The 17,166-nt window shown below is 35.4% G+C and overlaps 3 protein-coding genes, 1 long non-coding RNA gene and 1 other non-coding gene across 6 annotated transcripts; 3 read left to right on the forward strand and 2 right to left on the reverse strand.

The window, feature by feature from the left end:
• Nucleotides 1-7,567: 7,567 nt before the first annotated feature.
• On the reverse strand, nucleotides 7,568-7,763 carry LOC118032430 (U2 spliceosomal RNA). Its single transcript, XR_004684658.1, has one exon. It is a non-coding gene; the product is annotated as a U2 spliceosomal RNA (small nuclear RNA).
• Nucleotides 7,636-8,365, forward strand: LOC118032346 (uncharacterized). The gene is made up of 2 exons (XR_004684641.2): nucleotides 7,636-7,930; nucleotides 8,094-8,365. It is a non-coding gene; the product is annotated as an uncharacterized lncRNA (long non-coding RNA).
• A 414-nt stretch (nucleotides 8,366-8,779) lies between these two features.
• Nucleotides 8,780-11,155, reverse strand: LOC118032345 (uncharacterized). Of its 2 annotated transcripts, none has more exons than XM_035037027.2 (2): nucleotides 10,957-11,155; nucleotides 8,780-9,429 (listed from the first exon to the last, which is right to left on the reverse strand). In XM_035037027.2, exon 2 carries the CDS (start codon nucleotides 9,422-9,424, stop codon nucleotides 8,972-8,974), a length of 453 nt encoding a protein of 150 aa, XP_034892918.1. In that variant the 5' UTR covers nucleotides 9,425-9,429; nucleotides 10,957-11,155; the 3' UTR covers nucleotides 8,780-8,971. The 2 variants fall into 2 exon arrangements, with proteins under 2 accessions (XP_034892918.1, XP_034892917.1); XM_035037026.2 differs by having other exon boundaries at nucleotides 8,780-9,424; nucleotides 10,957-11,153.
• Nucleotides 11,156-12,475: 1,320 nt separating this feature from the next.
• Nucleotides 12,476-15,162, forward strand: LOC118032325 (soluble inorganic pyrophosphatase 6, chloroplastic). The gene is made up of 5 exons (XM_035037004.2): nucleotides 12,476-12,486; nucleotides 12,920-13,088; nucleotides 13,287-13,447; nucleotides 13,641-13,741; nucleotides 13,856-15,162. The coding sequence occupies exons 1-5, from the start codon at nucleotides 12,476-12,478 to the stop codon at nucleotides 14,146-14,148; spliced, it is 735 nt and encodes a 244-aa protein (XP_034892895.1). The 3' UTR covers nucleotides 14,149-15,162.
• An 879-nt stretch (nucleotides 15,163-16,041) lies between these two features.
• On the forward strand, nucleotides 16,042-16,929 carry LOC118032324 (probable xyloglucan endotransglucosylase/hydrolase protein 27). Its single transcript, XM_035037003.1, has one exon. The coding sequence runs from the start codon at nucleotides 16,042-16,044 to the stop codon at nucleotides 16,927-16,929; it is 888 nt and encodes a 295-aa protein (XP_034892894.1).
• The last annotated feature ends 237 nt before the right edge of the window (nucleotides 16,930-17,166 follow it).

Here is a 17,166-nt window from a genome sequence, read left to right on the forward strand (position 1 = left end):
CCCCCATACACCGCTGAAGCACGACCCTCAAGCGTGTCTCACTTGTTTTCTTAATTAGACGTAAGGGTTTGTTTTTTTTTTTTTTTTTCCTGTAATTACAAAGTTGTCTCCATCTTGGTCTAGTCACATTTTACGTAGCTATAGCAAATTTATCAAATGATTTTGCTCTTGGATGCACCTGCTATCAAGAGAATATATTGTATTTTGTGAGCTTATGATGTGGTTAATGTACGCATATCATACACGTGTCCCGGTCAAATGTACGCTTGGGAGTTGAAATTTGACCTTCAAGAGCAATGTACATACTGGGATATGGGGCGAGGCGGCCATGGAAACAGGATAAGTGAAGCTTTTTCTCAGGCGCAGTAAAGGATCATTAATTAACGGCGTGAGGATCATTGGCTAGTAATAGCCAGCAATTTGACAATTCTCAACGTGGAGCACGCCAAAGAAATCAAAAAGGAAATTGCTTTGACCCGATATGTTAAGAAAACAATTATTGAGGAGAAAATGAAAATGGAATTGAATACACAGTCGGAGATAAGTTCAGCATACCATTTACGAATTTGTGGCGGAAAATTCTATATTTTCAACTCATATTACTATTATACTTCAAAAAAAAATAAAACCAGGAGAAGGAAAGTGAGCATGTGCACGTAAACATATAGCTAGCGCACACCCTTCTTTGATTAATAAATAATAGATTGCACACCTAAGCATTTTATTGTTCATCTTGCTTTTTTAATTAATGGTAAACAATAAAAATATTGTTTTTATTAGTAGCAATCATCAAGAGTTTTACCTCGTCAGTTATTAACTGTGCTAATATTCCTCGAGCCTAATCACGAGAGCATAGAATCTACATCCCTCAACCTTGAATTCTTCTAGTAATCCTAGTATTTATTTGTTTTTGTATTTTAAAAATTATAAAATTATTCTATTTTTATTTTAAATTAATTTTTTTAATATTTTAAAATCATTTTAATACGATGATATCAAAAATAATTTTTTTAAAATTAAAAAAATATTATTTTAATATATTTTCAAGTAAAAAATATTTTAAAAAAGTAATTAATATCCCGTTATCATCTAGTAAAACAGAATGTGAAAGCCAACATGATCTTGACACGATGCGCCACCAGCGAATCTTGTTTATGATTGATGTGCAGAAAGAAGGCGGTGAAAGAAAGAAGAGGGGAGAGGAAGGAAAAGGTTGTCTTTCATGGAGGTCCAAATCAACAAGCGACAGCCCACAACTTAGAGAGAGAGAGAGAGGGAGGGAGGAAATCTGAAAACGAAACCAATGAACTGTTAATTAAGGGTAAAGTCCAGTTTTGGTCCTTACAGTTTTTTAAATAGCTTTTGCCTCTTGAGCTCTGATGCTTCAGTTTTCTAGAGATGACGCATGTTGCTTCTTATTATTATTGGTATTTTAAGAGGATATATTTATTTAATGTTTTTATTTCTTTTATATATATATATATATATATATATATATATATATATATAAGTTTGAAAGATATCAGTCTTTTTAATTGTTAGTTGTTTAGCATTAAAATTAAAACATGTTAAATCACGATCATGGCGGTGGAGTCTATACACAGCTTACCAATTAATTATTAAATAATCCAAGCGCTGACGCGAATCCTATGTGGAGTGCACGTGTTAGCCACCGCCCAGCACGCGGCTTTCTCGCTATCGAATATCGGCTCACCCCTCAGCATTTGCACGTGTCATGTTTGTTTTTTCTCCAATTAATACAATTACTCTTAATGACATGAAATCGGATTTAAAAAAAAAAAAAAAATCAACACCAAGAGGCAATAACAAAATTGACAAAAGAGGGAAAGGGTATCCCTGCTGCTGCTGCTGCCTTCTCATGAATCCAATGGATCTCTACAATTAATAAATTAAACAATATAATATATATTATTTTTCTGCTTAAAGAGTTAAAGCTTATCATATTCTAAGCATGTCTCTGACAGGTCAAATCTTACACGTGGGGTTACATATTTACATATCTAACCGTTGACTCGATAGAATTAAACTTTAGGTTAAAAAAGACACAGAATCAAGCTCTCTCTCCCACAGCATAGTCTTAAATTGGAAAAAAGATGGACAGGGTCGAGGTATTTTAACTTGGACTCGTCTTGAACGATAATGAGGCATGGGCAAGCCGTACAAGAAGCACACGGCATTGGAGGCCATTAATCTTGTTCGGGAAACCTCAACGATGATAACTAGCCAGCTATGGTGCCTTGAAACTCACAGTACTCTAGCAGCTATCACACGACGTTAACATAACTGCATTCCTTCTCCCTCCACACTCTTTTATCGGATACACTATTGCATTGGATTCTGTTTCGCAGCAGCGGATGAATAATATATATATTTTTTTAAAATGTAAAATAAATATAAAAAAGTCTAGAATGCAGTGGAATGTCAAATTCAATATTTTTGAATTTAATTATGAAGTTCAACCAATATCATTAAATCTAGCTGGTAAAACAATTGAGTTCAGTGGCTCAGCCAAACCCAATAGCTTTGGATCTAGCTGTGGAACCACATCTAATATCCTTAAGTAGGGTTGTCCTGCTGCTAGACCATATAATATTAGGTTTGGTTGGGTTGCTAAACCCAAATGCTATTGAGTTTAGCTGTGGAGTTAAACCCCATATCCTTGGATCCGGTTGTCTAGCCGGACCCAATAACATAGGATAGGGTTGCCCAATGAAATCCAAAAACATTGGGTCCTGTTAGGCAATCAGACTTAATATTCCCGGTTCTGGTTGTGGAACCTAACCCAATATCCTTATATCAAGTTGCGGAGCAAGATCCAATATCCTTAGGTTTGGCAGTAGCTAGATCACAATGTTATCGGGTCTCGCTGTGGTTCCAGACCTAATATCCTGGGGTCTGGCTGCGGAGCGAGACCCAACAACACCTTTTAACTAAAAATAATAAAGAAAACGCTCTTTGATGCTACATTGTTGTCCACAGTATAAACATTATGTATTTATAGTGTGGTCCACAATGTAAATAATATGTACACAATATCTCTATAGTGTTTTTTCTTGGGTTTGGCTGCGGAGTCAGAGCCAGCAGTATTAGATCTGGTGGGCAAGTTAGATTTAGTAACACTTTTTAACTAAAAAACAAAAAAAACAACACCTTTTAATGCTACAGTATCGTCCACAATGCAAATATTTTATGTTTACAGTGTGATCCAAAGTGTAATGATTTTATATTCACATTACTTGTACGGTGTTTTCTCCATGTATTTTAAAGTATAGTATAATATAAAGTGTAGATTAAACTAATTAAACTTTGATCGACTCAAATAAATAGATTTTTTGGGTTAATCTACTTATGCTCGCCTTGAGTTTAGTCACGTATTAACGAGTCATTGAATTGATTCACGGGACAATGCTAGGTTTCATAACATTGTCATACATGACACTCACATTGTATTGCAATGTGATTATGTGAGACTTTAACTTCACTGGTATGAAGAACGATGACAGGGTTTGGACATGGAAAAAGCTGTCCTGAAGGTTGAAACATCTGTTTCTTCAAAATCACATGCCAGCTTCCAAGATGGAAATATTTTATTGATTTTCAAGTCTTGCATGGATATTTTATCTCTGGATAAAATTCTGTTGACAGAGATCTAATCCATACACATTCCACAATGGAATCATGTGCTTTTCATCGAATTTCGATGAAAAATAAATTCTCACTGAATTGGATGCGATGGCTTAAAAATGAAAAAGAAGTTTTAGTGTGGTCCCAAGCCATGTTTTACCACTGGATAACTAAAATCACACAAAAACAGAGCACTTTAATAATGATTCCTTACCTTAAAAACAGAGCAACTGCACTTGTGAGAGTACCAACTACCTCAAACCAGATCTCAAGACATCGTTTGATAGCTGATGTTGTCCACTAGGAACATAGTGCTTCTTAAAAAAAGAAAAAGAAAAAAAAACAGAGGAAAATACCGAACTCTCCATTAGTGTTAAAGCTGGATTGGAAAGAGGCTTTTTGCTATTCCCCATTAGAATTACACTGAAAAGATATCTGTGGCCATTTTCTATGGCCCAGAAGATTATACTCAACTCTTCACTTTCATGAGATGTTCGTGAAAAGCTTCATCTTGAAGGGCTACAAATAATGACCAGACTTTTTCCAGAAAGAAAAAAGGAAAACATTGAAGATACTTGTTACATACGAGCATGATTTTTATCAATACATAGTATTTTGTCACTGTCTTGATGTACAACAGACTATGGTAGAGAGTGAATGTTGATTTGAATCTAATGATAGAAATTCATTCTAAATATATACCATTTCTATTTCATATTTTTATTTCCGTCACTGAAACCAAGCATGTTTTTATCATTTCTATATTTATTTATTTTATCATCAAACATTAACTAAACAGGATTATGTGGAAAACTAGGGAGGCATCTAGCACCATAAAGGCCGCACTACAAAGGGTTTTGTCCATTTGAAGGAGAGACTGCTACATGCAAAAGTCAATGGAAAAGAAAGAAAGGAATATAAAGGAAGACGAGTCACCCCCCCCCCCCCTCCCTCTTTTTTCTCATGATTTTCAACTAATGTTGGATTGAAGGCACTGAGAGGTCAAGCATTGATATGATAATTGAAGGGCCAAACCTTGTTTGCGATGCAAGTTTCTTGAAAGAAGGTGCTGGATCATTTTTGCTTCACTATCAATTCACCAACACAGGATTTCAACAAAACTTTAGAAGATTTTTTTTATAAAATTATGTTTATAAGAAATCATTAAATTAATAATTTCTTGATGTTTCTGGATTGTTTAAAAAAATACATGAAATTCTAAGTGGCCGTTTGGGAGTGTGGTTGCGGGTGAGGTTCACTCGCAACCACACATGATAGCGTTTGGTTAAGGAAAACAAAATGCATCTTGCTGGTGGGACCCATTAAAATCAGAGATTGAACCGCAGGTCTTGGCTCGTGGTGGGAAAGGGACTCAACAGTGGAGCTATGCTCCACTGTGCACTGTTCACTGAGTGAACAATGCGAGTGAATTTTAATTCACTCGTACTGTTCATGTGAACAATTTTTTTTTTTAAATTGCCATAAAAATTGTTGATTTTTTTTTTAAATTGTGTTTTACTCGAAAAACTAGTATTTAATATTATTTAATAACATTACATAAATTAGAAGGATATCGCATGATGACATAACATTTGTGAAATTTGATCGCAATTCCAATTATGTTCAGTTAAAAAAAATTCAGTTTTTATTTTTATTTTTATTGTGTTCTATTCAAAAAATTAGAAGGAGATCGCTTGATGACGCAACAAAAAATTCAATTTTTGTTGTTGCGCACTTAAGAAACCATGAAAAATATAGTCATTGTTGGATAGATTTCGTATGTGATGACATTGCACATAGTTTAATGGAATAATAAAAAAAATATTTGATACCAATATTATTTATTTCATGATGTAATTGTTAAATCTACATATTTAATAATATATATATATATATATATATATATATAATTATTTTATAACCTCAACAATTTGAAAAAGATTTCAACCACAGTTTTAACCAAACACTCATTTTTTCAAATCAACTTTAACTAAAAGTACTTTTTATACAACAACTTTTTTTAAACCACAACCACAACAGCTATCACAATACCAAACACACTCATTCGAATATATTTTGAAAATACCTGTTCAAACGAGCCCATACATGTCACTCAAGCGTTATCCAGGCACGAGGAATCCCATCAACCAAATAGATAAAAAGACTTCGGCAGTAAAATTGGGATTTTTTTTTTTAAAAGAATTAGGATGGCTCTTTAGAATTTAGGATGGGCAAATGGGTGTTCTGTGTTGTCTTTCGATTCAAGCTTGATGTATTTATCCATGGATATTTCAATCCTGAGTTCCCATTAGATGATTTTTTAAAACAATCCAAGAAGGATAGATTCATTTACAAAATTCTTTCAAGGAAAATTCATTTAGATTTAGATTACATCTCTGAGATTTTCATAGATCACGAGAAACAAAAAAGGAAATGGTGCCTCACCGATTCTGTCTCCTGCTCAACCTCTGAAGATGTCAGGGGAACGCAGAGAGATTTCGGTGATCAAGATGCGAAGGCTAAATATCAAAACTGGTCTTTCGAATATGTGCTTTTAGTCTTTTGAAACCATAAAGTTAAAACTTTCCTCCAGAAAAACAACGCACTAGCTCTGAGGCAGCCTCGTCCACTTGTTGAAGATTCTTGTCCATCTTGGTCTCATCATCCTCCACAAATCTTCAAGCTAACTTCAGCTTACGATCCATTGCAAACACTTCCTGTTAGGATAACACACACACATTGTTTTTTTTACCTAGCAAAAAAGTCATCCTTGACATCTTTTTCAGGGTTTGGGGGCAGAGCACGGTTTGAAAAACCCAATGAATGCCAAGACCAATCCATCCGTTATGGCATTCCATATTCTCCCATATCACTACACGTTTCCTTGTTTCTCATGATTTCTTAAAATTTCAGTTGTAATCTAAAAATCTATATCATCTCATCAGTAAGAAAATTGCAAACCTGTCCTTGTAATTTTCCTGGAAGGAATTTTGTAAACGAATCTGATCATGTTTGTTTGAAACATTCATCTAATGGGAGCTCGAATTTAAACTTGGATTGAAAGACAATACCGAACAAACCCTTTATCCATCCTAAATTCCAATGAGCCATACCTTTTTTTCCCACCCAATTTATAATTCTCTAGCGGGGGATTTGAACCTGAAACCTTCACTTGTGGGGCAATATCTACTCCATCCACCCTTGTATCTTAAATTCCTTTGTATTTTAAGGTTTTTTGGGCTTTATCCGGTGTCTCTAGGCCCGTCTCCTGTCTTTTATTCCTTTCCTTTCTCAACCATATTCAGCAGTGTTTTTTTTCTTCTGTCCTCTTTTAATGGTGCGAATTTTTTGCTTCCACAGGTGCCAGGTTTGCTTAATGTAGATTTTGCTGATGTTCGAGCTATAATGAAAAGATGAGGCTCTTCTATTTTGGGAACCTGCAAGTAAAAGATCTAGAAGACAGAACTTGCTGTTTTCAGATATTTCTAGTTCTAGCTTTTTATGGGCTATATATTGGATGAGGACCAGATGCAATGTCCAATGGAGGTGACTGATAAACGGTTTTAGAGACTAAGCCCCACAAGTGATTTAGTAGAGAATGTGTTGGTTATCGTTTTGAGAGCTGTGAGCAAGTTCCTGTTTCTCCTGTATGTTAGGGTTCCCATAATTGACCCAAGTTGATATAAAGGTCCCTAATAAACCAAAATTGATAATATATAGTCTTGAGATTGTGTGTGGGCTTCTGCAAAATACTCGGACACATTGACAGCACCTATTGGATTTCCCCCATCTAATTCAATTTTCATTTGAACTTCAGAGGCAAGCTTGCAATAAATGACTTTCAGGAAATAACCTACGGGAAACTAAACTCCGTGGGCTACAATTACAAATAAATAACTTTAAATTGTTTTAACTAAATTTGGAGGGGTGCGCCAGGCCAATGCAATAGTGCAGCACAAAGGCGACGCTTGAGAACCCCAGTAGCAAGCTACTGTAACGGGCCCTCCACCTTGAAAAATTAATTTAATATCGTGTGGACCATTGGTCCACGTATCAGATATTAAACTGATAAGAACAGATACTACACTTGATCTTAGCCAAAAGGCCGAGAAAGGTATGCGTTCTTAAGTCGCATGCTTCTCTTTTTATACTGCGCGTCTACACTCTTTTGTGCCATACGTTTCGATGTGGGACAGTGAAACCACAAACACAACAGAGGTGTTAGGCAGCAGCCTCCCTCGATGAGGATATGAAGGCACTGGTTTCTCAAATCAAAACCAAGGAGGTGTGTGCTTTCCCTTTGGCGACAAGGGGTTAAACCATCAAACACCCCCTGAACCCCTAGTTCTACTTCCAAGGCCCTGATTCCATCAATTCCTGGATTTGTTTTTAATGATTCAGGAGCAAAACCTCATCTGTTTTTTTTTTTTTTTTTTTTTTTTTTTCAGGGTGGTTGCTATCTTTTGATTGCAAGGGTTGCTCTGCATGATTTGTATCTAGAGTCCAATTGATCTGGCCACAACCCCTTGTCTCGATATGCTCTCTATTCTAGTTTTTGACAAGATTTACATATGGAGAAAGAACTGTTACAAAACCATAGCAAAAGTAATCAAAGACAAAGCAACTATAATTTTCTTTCTGACCAAAGGAGGAAAAGGGTTTCATGCCTCAATTTTTTTCGCCTCTTTTAATCGATATTTACAATCTTTTCTATACAAAATGTGCTCTTGTTTGTTGATGAAAAGTGGCAGGAGAATAATTTGAATTTGCTGCTTAAAATCTAATCTGACTCTTTAAAATCTATTCAGTTTCGTTTTATCTCTTGAATGTCCTGGGCTAGGCTTATGATAACATGAGTACAAGTCGACCATGGAAACCACCTTTTTATCCATCTCAAGGGCATAAAGAAAGCTCATCCCAAACATTGTATGTTTTAGAAGTGGCCATGCCCCATTCTTTATTTCACTGAAACCCCAAATATTATTTTTGCTTATGCATGAATGTTGGTTTCTGTTGGTTTTCTTGCCTTGTATTTACCTTGTAGCTGACACCTTCTGAATTTCTTTGCAACCATGCTTGCAAGTTTCAACTTTGAGAGTTAAGAGTGAATTAGATTTAGCTTACCCCTGAAAACTTCAGAAATCAATCGCAGCACCTATTTATTTACTATAGTACCGTGTAGAAGAAACCATATTGCAATTACACAACAAAGACGAAATCCCTACAGAAATAAAGGTCCATGACAGCCTTTACCATCATTTCAATGATCCATAACAATCACAAAACTACATTCCAGGTCAATTCTGATTTCTGACTGCAAAAGCCCTCAGTAAAGATCACCTTCCTTGTGAGTGTGAATCACACAGTCAGAAGTTGGATAGGAAACGCAGGTTAGAAGATAGCCCTCCCCCATTTGATTCTCATCAAGGAATGAACCATCAGACTGGTCGACAGAACCTGATGCCGCCTTCCCAGCACAGGTAGAACAAGCCCCTGCCCTGCAAGAATAAGGCAGGTCAATTCCAGCATTCTCAGCGGCATCTAGGATGTACACGTCATCTGGAGCTTCAAATTCATGCTCTGTGCCTTCTGGTGTAATCAACTTAACCTTGTACACTGCCATTGATGCTTTGTAATTGGGGGAGCATTTCAAGCCAAATGACTTAGAGACACTCCTTACTGATCCAAGCGAGGATGGTTTCTTGACAATGGCGCTGGTAAACCGGTTTTGGAGTGCAGTTTTGAGCACACTTTGGAAGGGAGCGTTCACTGTTGTCATCTTAACTCCAGAACACAAGATAGAAATTGTCAGCTGATTAATAAGATGCTTTGATGCTTGTAAGAATCAATGGTTCCATTCTTTTTGCATGGAATTTGAAAGCCCTAATTTTTGTCACCCTACAGCAAGAAATAAATTGCAGGACAAGGTACCAAATTCCATTTTATAAAGACCATTGTTGAATCATTCATTGGCAGTTTTACACAACAGCCATCTCATTAGAGGTTTTTATATTTGTATGGCACCACAACAAATCGAATCAGACATGCTAAGGAAGCTGCATCATTATTGACAGGAAAAGCAGCGTTGATCAAAATTCAAAAGTATTGAGCAAGGAAATCCTAAGAACAAGTAAAAAAAAGCTCCCTGCTCCTAGCCCATGGATTCTTAAATACCTTCAAGCATACAATCACATCATATTTAAATCCAACAGGGTAGCAGTGTATGCCTCACTTATATTCACAACAAAATGGAACCAAATAATCCATTCCTACAATGAGAAGGCATTTGATGTTTGGAGCACTATGAGAAGAGCAAGCTAATGGCTCTCTGCTCTTCACTCGAGGCTCCATCTTATAAAAGACAACATAAAGGAAGTAAAAGCCAAGATCAGCTACTCATTCTTGGAAAGAAAGAGAAATAACAATCCCCTACTCTTTTGTAAATCGAAGTTCATAGAATTAGATAGCATGCTAATTGCTAAAGAAGTTTAGCAGTAATAGTAAGGAACTAGAAAAACTTGATATCATAGGCAACCCAGATTCAAAACATTCCCAGCTTAGCATGTACAAAAAAATAATTTGCAGCAAGCTCCAGAAAACACAGGACAAAACACAAGAATTAGCTCCACGACAAACAATGCAAGATCAGCTAGCAAGATGGTTCCTTTTCGTTGCAAAGTGAGGGAAAAAAAAAACTTTTAGACTAGAGCTTTCACGGCCCAAATAAGCCCTAATCACAAGGGTGAGGCGCAATAAGAATATAAAAACTCTCATTTTCACCAATTGATTGACTCCTAACACTACTGGCGTTACAGTTCCAAACCCAGTTTCTCAATTTTCCCTTTCTTTCCAAAATGTCACCCATTTGAACACAAAACCCAATATTCTAGACCTATCCAGTTAAAAAATCATAAAAGAATGTTAATGAAACATGTACGAATTAAGAATCAAGCGAGTGGATTGAAAAAAACGTCAAATAAATCAAAGGGCTATTAATAAGACGTTGTTTTCAGTAATTTACCTTTCCATTAAACCTCAATATTTAGAAAACAAAACGAAAAACAGGAACCACAAATTGATTAAAGACTCAAACTTGTTTTGTTCTTGTCGACCAAAACAAGATATAGGAGAGAGAGAGAGAGGTTCCCACTTTCTGAAATGCAGACATTTTACATACCCCACAAATTCCATAGAATCAAGAACTACATCACATAAAAGAACAAAAAAAAGAACCAAGCAAAACAACATAAACTTCAAAGAGAATCAAACCACTGAAAAATAACCCAACACTAGGGAGAAAAAGGAGCTTACTTTGGTGGGGTGGCGAGGTTTCTTCAGATGAGGCGGAGAGTACGATGTTGTAGAGAAGTGGTGGTGTTGATATTACTTGAAGAGGTGTTGCTGGTGGCTTTTGGGATCTTTGAAAGGGGAGGGGCGGCTCTTTAAAGCAAAAGACGGATGCCCCCAAGTGCTCCCACCACTGCCCATGAACACTAGAAATAACCTAGTTGGATTGGAGCCAGCCACTAATTAGTATTTTATTAGTCGTCACTAATCTACCTAATTAACAATTTTTTAATTTATTTTTTTTAGTTTACTCGGACGCCCATGTTCAACTCAATTTTTTTTCCCTTTCCATTTAAATTCTATTTTTCATGAAATCAATTTTTTTTAGAGAATGGCATTGAATCAAATTCAACATTCTATAAATAAATCAAATCCCCCTTTTAACATCGGTATACTTATGTCTATGATCGCTGAATTTGAATACAATATAAAATTGTGTTTGTTGAGTTTCTTGATTTCATGATATATTTTTTTGTGTTTGTAAAATAGTAAAATAATAATCAATTATAATATTCTGAGGAATTTTTTTTAATTAATATTTGTTAGATTATTATAGATTTATCATTTTACTTTAAGTCTGTTTAGAAGTGTAGTTGTGATTATTTTTTAAAGTGCTTTTTATTTAAAAATATATCAAATTAATATTTTTTTTATTTTAAAAAAAATTATTTTTGATATTAACACATTAAAATAATCTAGAAATACTAAAAAATATATTATTTTAAAAAAAAAAAAAATTTCATTTATTTTTAAAATTATTTTTAAAATACAAAAATAAATAAGTTACCATTCTAAAAAGTGATGCAGTCAAATTTTACTTTTTTTAAAAAATATAAGTCAAAGAACAAGGGGGAGAGACTTTTAGAAGAAGATCTTCATATCAAGAACCTTGTTTGTAGTTATATTATCTGAATAAATTCTTTATGTAATTATCTGCGTTTTTAAAAGGAATTACAACTCTTTAAACAAGTTTGAAATTAACATTTCCAAGAAAAAGATTCAGAATCCTAAACAAATATGAGAAATAAAAAATAAATAAATAAAGGCCGTAGATTTAAAATTAATTGGGAAAGTAATAAAATTAATATATATATATATATATATATATATATATATGTGTGTGTGTGTGTGTGTGTGTGTGTGTATTAAACCTCATTTAAAAGTCTTTCAAACCTCAAATGGTTTTAACAGTCAACCTGTTATAGCTAGGTTTATATTTATAAAATCTCTTTAAAAAAAAATTGAGTTCATAGATAAAAAAAAAAAAAAAATTATAATTAATATAAGTTGGTAATTATATCTTTAGGCCATGTGATCACTGCAAGATCACCCGTATATATAATATTTTGCTTAAAGTGATCCATCCAATTCACTGACTTAAATCTTGAAGAAGAACATGAACTAGATCGAATTTTATAAATACATCTATCACTTCCATAGAAGGCTAAATACATCAATCAAGATACCTAAATCAAATTGTATCATGGAGAAAAAGTAGTGTTGGAGTTAGCGGAAATATATAAAAGGATCATGGAATTCTTTGTGGGTTCATTAGTTTCAAGCATAGTTTTTAAACCCGGACCGGCCCGGCGGGTCGATCCGGGACCCGGCCGACCCGGGCATGGAACCGGTCCGGGTGGAGGCCAAAACCCGCTTGGGAATTGGCCCGGTCAAACCCGGTCGACCCGGTGGGTCGACCCGGGACCCGGTCCACCCGGCCAAACCCGGGTGAGACCCGGCCACTTTTTTTTTTACTCTCCCTGTCATTAAACGACGCCGTTTAATGATAACTAAATCCATACTGAGCACCGAAGAGCGAAGACAGAAGAAGAACGAAGAACGAAGAACTTAACCTAATCGAACGGAGCAGAAGAAGAACGAAGCAGAAGAAGAACGAAGCAATTAACCATTGATCTCTGCGAAAAAGGTTTGAATCTCCTTCTTTCACTCTCTGTTTTGTTTATTCTTCTCCGTTTTCTCATTTCTGGGTTCTGGCATCAATTTCAGTTTCAAAGGTTCTTCGTCGTTTATTCTTTCATCATACTTCTTTCACTCGTTGCCATCGATTTGGCAGAAGAAGAAACCTCAGCCCTCAGGTATGTTTCTCCAACCCGATTGCTGCTACAGTGTCTGTATTTTCTTCTACCAGTGACCTCTGTTTCTAGCCCTATTTCTGCATTTGGTTTATAATTTAGAGACCACCTATTATTCGAATTTTCTTTAACAATTTAGAACAACACTCTTTTGGTTTTGTATCTGCTTACTGGTAATGTAAGTGTTGTTCGGTATTACAGGTTTCGCCCTGGCATGGCATACCATTGCACTTGGGAGACGGGGCTTTCAACTATGTTGTTGAAATTCCAAAAGAATCAAGTGCAAAGATGGAGGTTGCTACCGATGAGCAATTCACTCCCATTAAGCAAGATACTAAAAAGGGGAAACTAAGATACTATCTGTAAGATTCGCTAGTTTCTTCCTTTATGATTCATTCATTGGTTTTTTTTTGAGATATTTGATTTTTTATCTCGGCATATGTACTTTTAGTGTTAGCCCATTGTAGTTAAACATTCAGTTCCATTTCCCCTGCTTATATCATCACTTGAGTATGTTGTATTGGATTTTAACTCATTTCTCTGCCTTATTTTCAGCTACAATATAAACTGGAACTATGGATTGCTTCCACAAACATGGGAAGACCCATCTCTTGCAAATGCTGAAGTTGAAGGAGCATTCGGAGATAATGATCCTGGTATTTATCAACATATATTCTATATTGATACTTGTCTTTCTTGTGGATTCTAGCATTTGTTTGTTCCAGTTAAGTAGCATTTCAATTCTGTAAAATGGTTGTCTCTGTTTGTAGTTGATGTCGTTGAGATTGGTGAAAGACGGGGAAAAATTGGTGAAATTCTTAAGATCAAGCCCTTGGTTGCTTTGGCGATGATTGATGAAGGGGAACTTGACTGGAAAATTGTTGCAATCTCTTTGGATGATCCACGAGCATCTCTTGTAAATGATATTGATGATGTAGAGAAACATTTCCCTGTAAGTCCTGTTCTATCACCAAGCAGCCAAACAATACTGCACCACAATCACTGTCGATTCCATTACATGTTCTTTTACCAGCTAATCAGATATCTCCTATTAAATAGTTAGATTGTGTTCACAAAAGATAAGGGTGTATTTGTGCCTTCTCTTAATCTGCTTAAAGGGATGTAAATGATTAAAGAGTTGTAAGCATTAATGGGCTAATCTATTGTAATAAGCGCACAAATGGGTGAAAAATCTGGAATGCTAAGTTAGGGATGTGGAATCGCCAAAGATGTCTGTTGTGTATCACATCCAATTTGATTACTGGGTTGGATTTTGAAAAAGCTAGGGTGTGATGAAAGTACTTTTTTTTAGGATTTCTTCATGGACTTTGAATTAACTGCAAAACATTGTCCTAAAACAAGCAAGGACATTGATTAAATCTAGAAATTATACCAATACCAACATGCAAATAGCAGAATCATTTATTTTTTTTAATTTGGAAATGAAAGAATGCAATATAATTTAAATTTTAATTTGGTTTATAATTTAAATTTGGTTTAAGTAAGTGTTGTATTGTAATTAGTTAATTGTTTTTTATATATATAGGTTTTTTTGGGTTGACCGGGTTAACCCGGGTCAACCCACCTGACCCGTGACCCAGAGGGTCGACCGGGTCAATGACCGGGTCGGTTTTCAAAACTATAGTTTCAAGTACTGGAGAAGAAAACGAGGCAATTAGAGTGTAAAATATTGAAGCACTGTGCATGAACCTCGAGCCTGGTACAATGCGCATCCAGACCAGAAGTGGTTCCAAACAGCAGCAGCAGAAGCAAATCCTTCATCACACAGATTAAATTAATCGAATCTCTGAATTGCTGGAGTTACTTGGAAGCATTATGTCGCAATCCATGAAATGCAAAGCACCTGGACACTGCCTACGTGGAACAGCAGGATGCTTCCTTGGCCAGAATGATGCCGCGAAATGTCGCCACAGATCAACAAATCTATGTCAGATATTGGATATGAGGAGGGATAAACAGCAACCACATAATGTTTTACTTCACATATTCATTGTTTTCATTTTTCTTTATTAATTACTGTATAACATATCTTAAAATTAATCTTATATAACAACCACACTCCTGAAGTCTAGTAATTAAGATGATCAAATGCCATCTTTTAATTTTACTACAAGCAAGGAAACACATGATGAGACATTGAACTGCAAACTTTTGCTACAGGGTTTTAGATTCTGTTTAATTAAAAAAGCTCATCATATATATATATATATGCTCACTGTACATCAAAACTAAATTATTGTTTAATAAAATCTTAAGCAAAACCATTCATAGCAGCACTTGTAAGAAATTATTTCTTGCAACGTGCCCCAATCTTCAATATTTACATCCTTTCCAAATTTATTTTTCAAAGAATTTCAACCCATTAACGTCAATGCACGAGATTCTTATTCAAATATATGATCTCGAGAAAGATTTCGGTTAACATTACTCTCTCTTTTATACCTACCCCATCTCATGCGTGGAGCATAATTATGATCAACATAATCATTATTAATTAATATAGATATCCTGAACTTGGAATTAAATTTTAAATCTATCAGCATGTCCAAGAGATCAGGAGCAGACTTCCAAACATTCAATACAAATCTTTTCTCCTCAAATATGCAAAATTTAAATTTGGCAGCGTTTTTCTATTTTTTTTTCAGCAATAATATTGGAAAATTCTACTTTGCTCTAAGCATGTAATTAATGTCGAAATCTTCATTTTGGAGGGAAAGAAATGAAAATGGGAGTAACATTAAATTTTGGAATATTTTTTGAGATTCCTGGAGGGAAGGCCAATGAGGCCCTGTTCCTCAATTAGTCTTTAAAGGCTCCACTCTTTGGTATTTACCATCTCTCTTCTCCTTCCTTTTCATATCTTCAACCCCTAGCTAGCTAATTAAGAAGAAAAATGCTGTTTAATATTTCTTGTTTACGGTTTTTTATTCTTTGCATGGCCTCCATCCCTTCTTGTGTTCTTGGGTTCTCATCACATGGTTTACCTACTTCATCGTTCAATGAATCATTTATTCGTTTATTTGGGAATGATCATGTGATTTTTCTTGACGATGAACGAGAATCAGTTCAAATTTCCCTTGATCAAAGTTCAGGCTCTGGTTTTGCGTCACAACTCACGTATCTCTATTCATACTTCAGTGCTTCCATCAAACTACCAGGAAATTACACCGCTGGAGTTGTTGTCTCTTATTACACATCAAATGCTGATGAGTACAGAACTAATCACGATGAAATTGATTTTGAGTTCTTGGGAAATACTGGAGGCAGACCTTGGACCCTCCAAACCAATTTATATGGCAATGGAAGTACAGGTAGGGGACGTGAAGAGAGGTACACTCTCTGGTTCGATCCTACTCAAGATTTCCATTCGTACAGTATTCTCTGGACCAGTACATGGATCGTTTACTACGTGGATGATGTTCCTGTTAGAGTGGTTCAAAAGATTGACGCCATGGGTGGAGATTTTCCCTCTAAGGCTATGACTTTATTTGCTACAATATGGGACGGATCTAACTGGGCAACAGGTGGAGGCCGAGACAAGGTTGATTATAAATATGCTCCTTTCACTGCTAAGTATTCCAGTTTTGTGCTGTACGGATGCTCTGCCAACCCAGCCCGAGAAGATTCAGCTGCTGAAATGTGCGGTAATGCCACAGATTTGAATTCTTTCAATGGCTTGACAGCTGAGAGAAAGGGGAGACTGGAGAAATTTAGGATTGAACATTTGACTTATTCTTATTGCGATGATCGTTCTCGATATCCAACTCCATTGCCTGAGTGTAATTTAAAAGGAAAATCTAGTCGATCAATATATCGACTATGAATTTTTAATAGTTATAATTAATTACGAACGAGAATGATGATTGATTTTTTTATAGCAATTAATGGTATTAATTACTTAGCTATTAATTTAATTAACGCGTGTATGCGTGCGCTAATATTAATTAAAACATTAATACCTCGAACCAAGTATGGTTTTAATCATCTTAATTATTAGAACAGCAAGTAATTTACTTGGTAGACTACAAGTAATCAAGTGCATAAGAAGCCCTTTTCTCAC

This window comes from Populus alba, chromosome 9 (assembly GCF_005239225.2).
Source record: "Populus alba chromosome 9, ASM523922v2, whole genome shotgun sequence".
Taxonomy (NCBI): domain Eukaryota; kingdom Viridiplantae; phylum Streptophyta; class Magnoliopsida; order Malpighiales; family Salicaceae; genus Populus; species Populus alba.

Bases quoted from the DNA above. Each gene is read 5' to 3' on its own strand.
- LOC118032345 (XM_035037027.2), bottom strand. From the start codon at position 9,424: ATGACAACAGTGAACGCTCCCTTCCAAAGTGTGCTCAAAACTGCACTC.
- LOC118032324 (XM_035037003.1), top strand. From the start codon at position 16,042: ATGGCCTCCATCCCTTCTTGTGTTCTTGGGTTCTCATCACATGGTTTA.
- LOC118032325 (XM_035037004.2), top strand. The intron at 13,089-13,286 runs GTATGTTTCTCC...TCGGTATTACAG, and splicing joins GAAGAAACCTCAGCCCTCAG to GTTTCGCCCTGGCATGGCAT. The intron at 13,448-13,640 runs GTAAGATTCGCT...CCTTATTTTCAG, and splicing joins GGGAAACTAAGATACTATCT to CTACAATATAAACTGGAACT.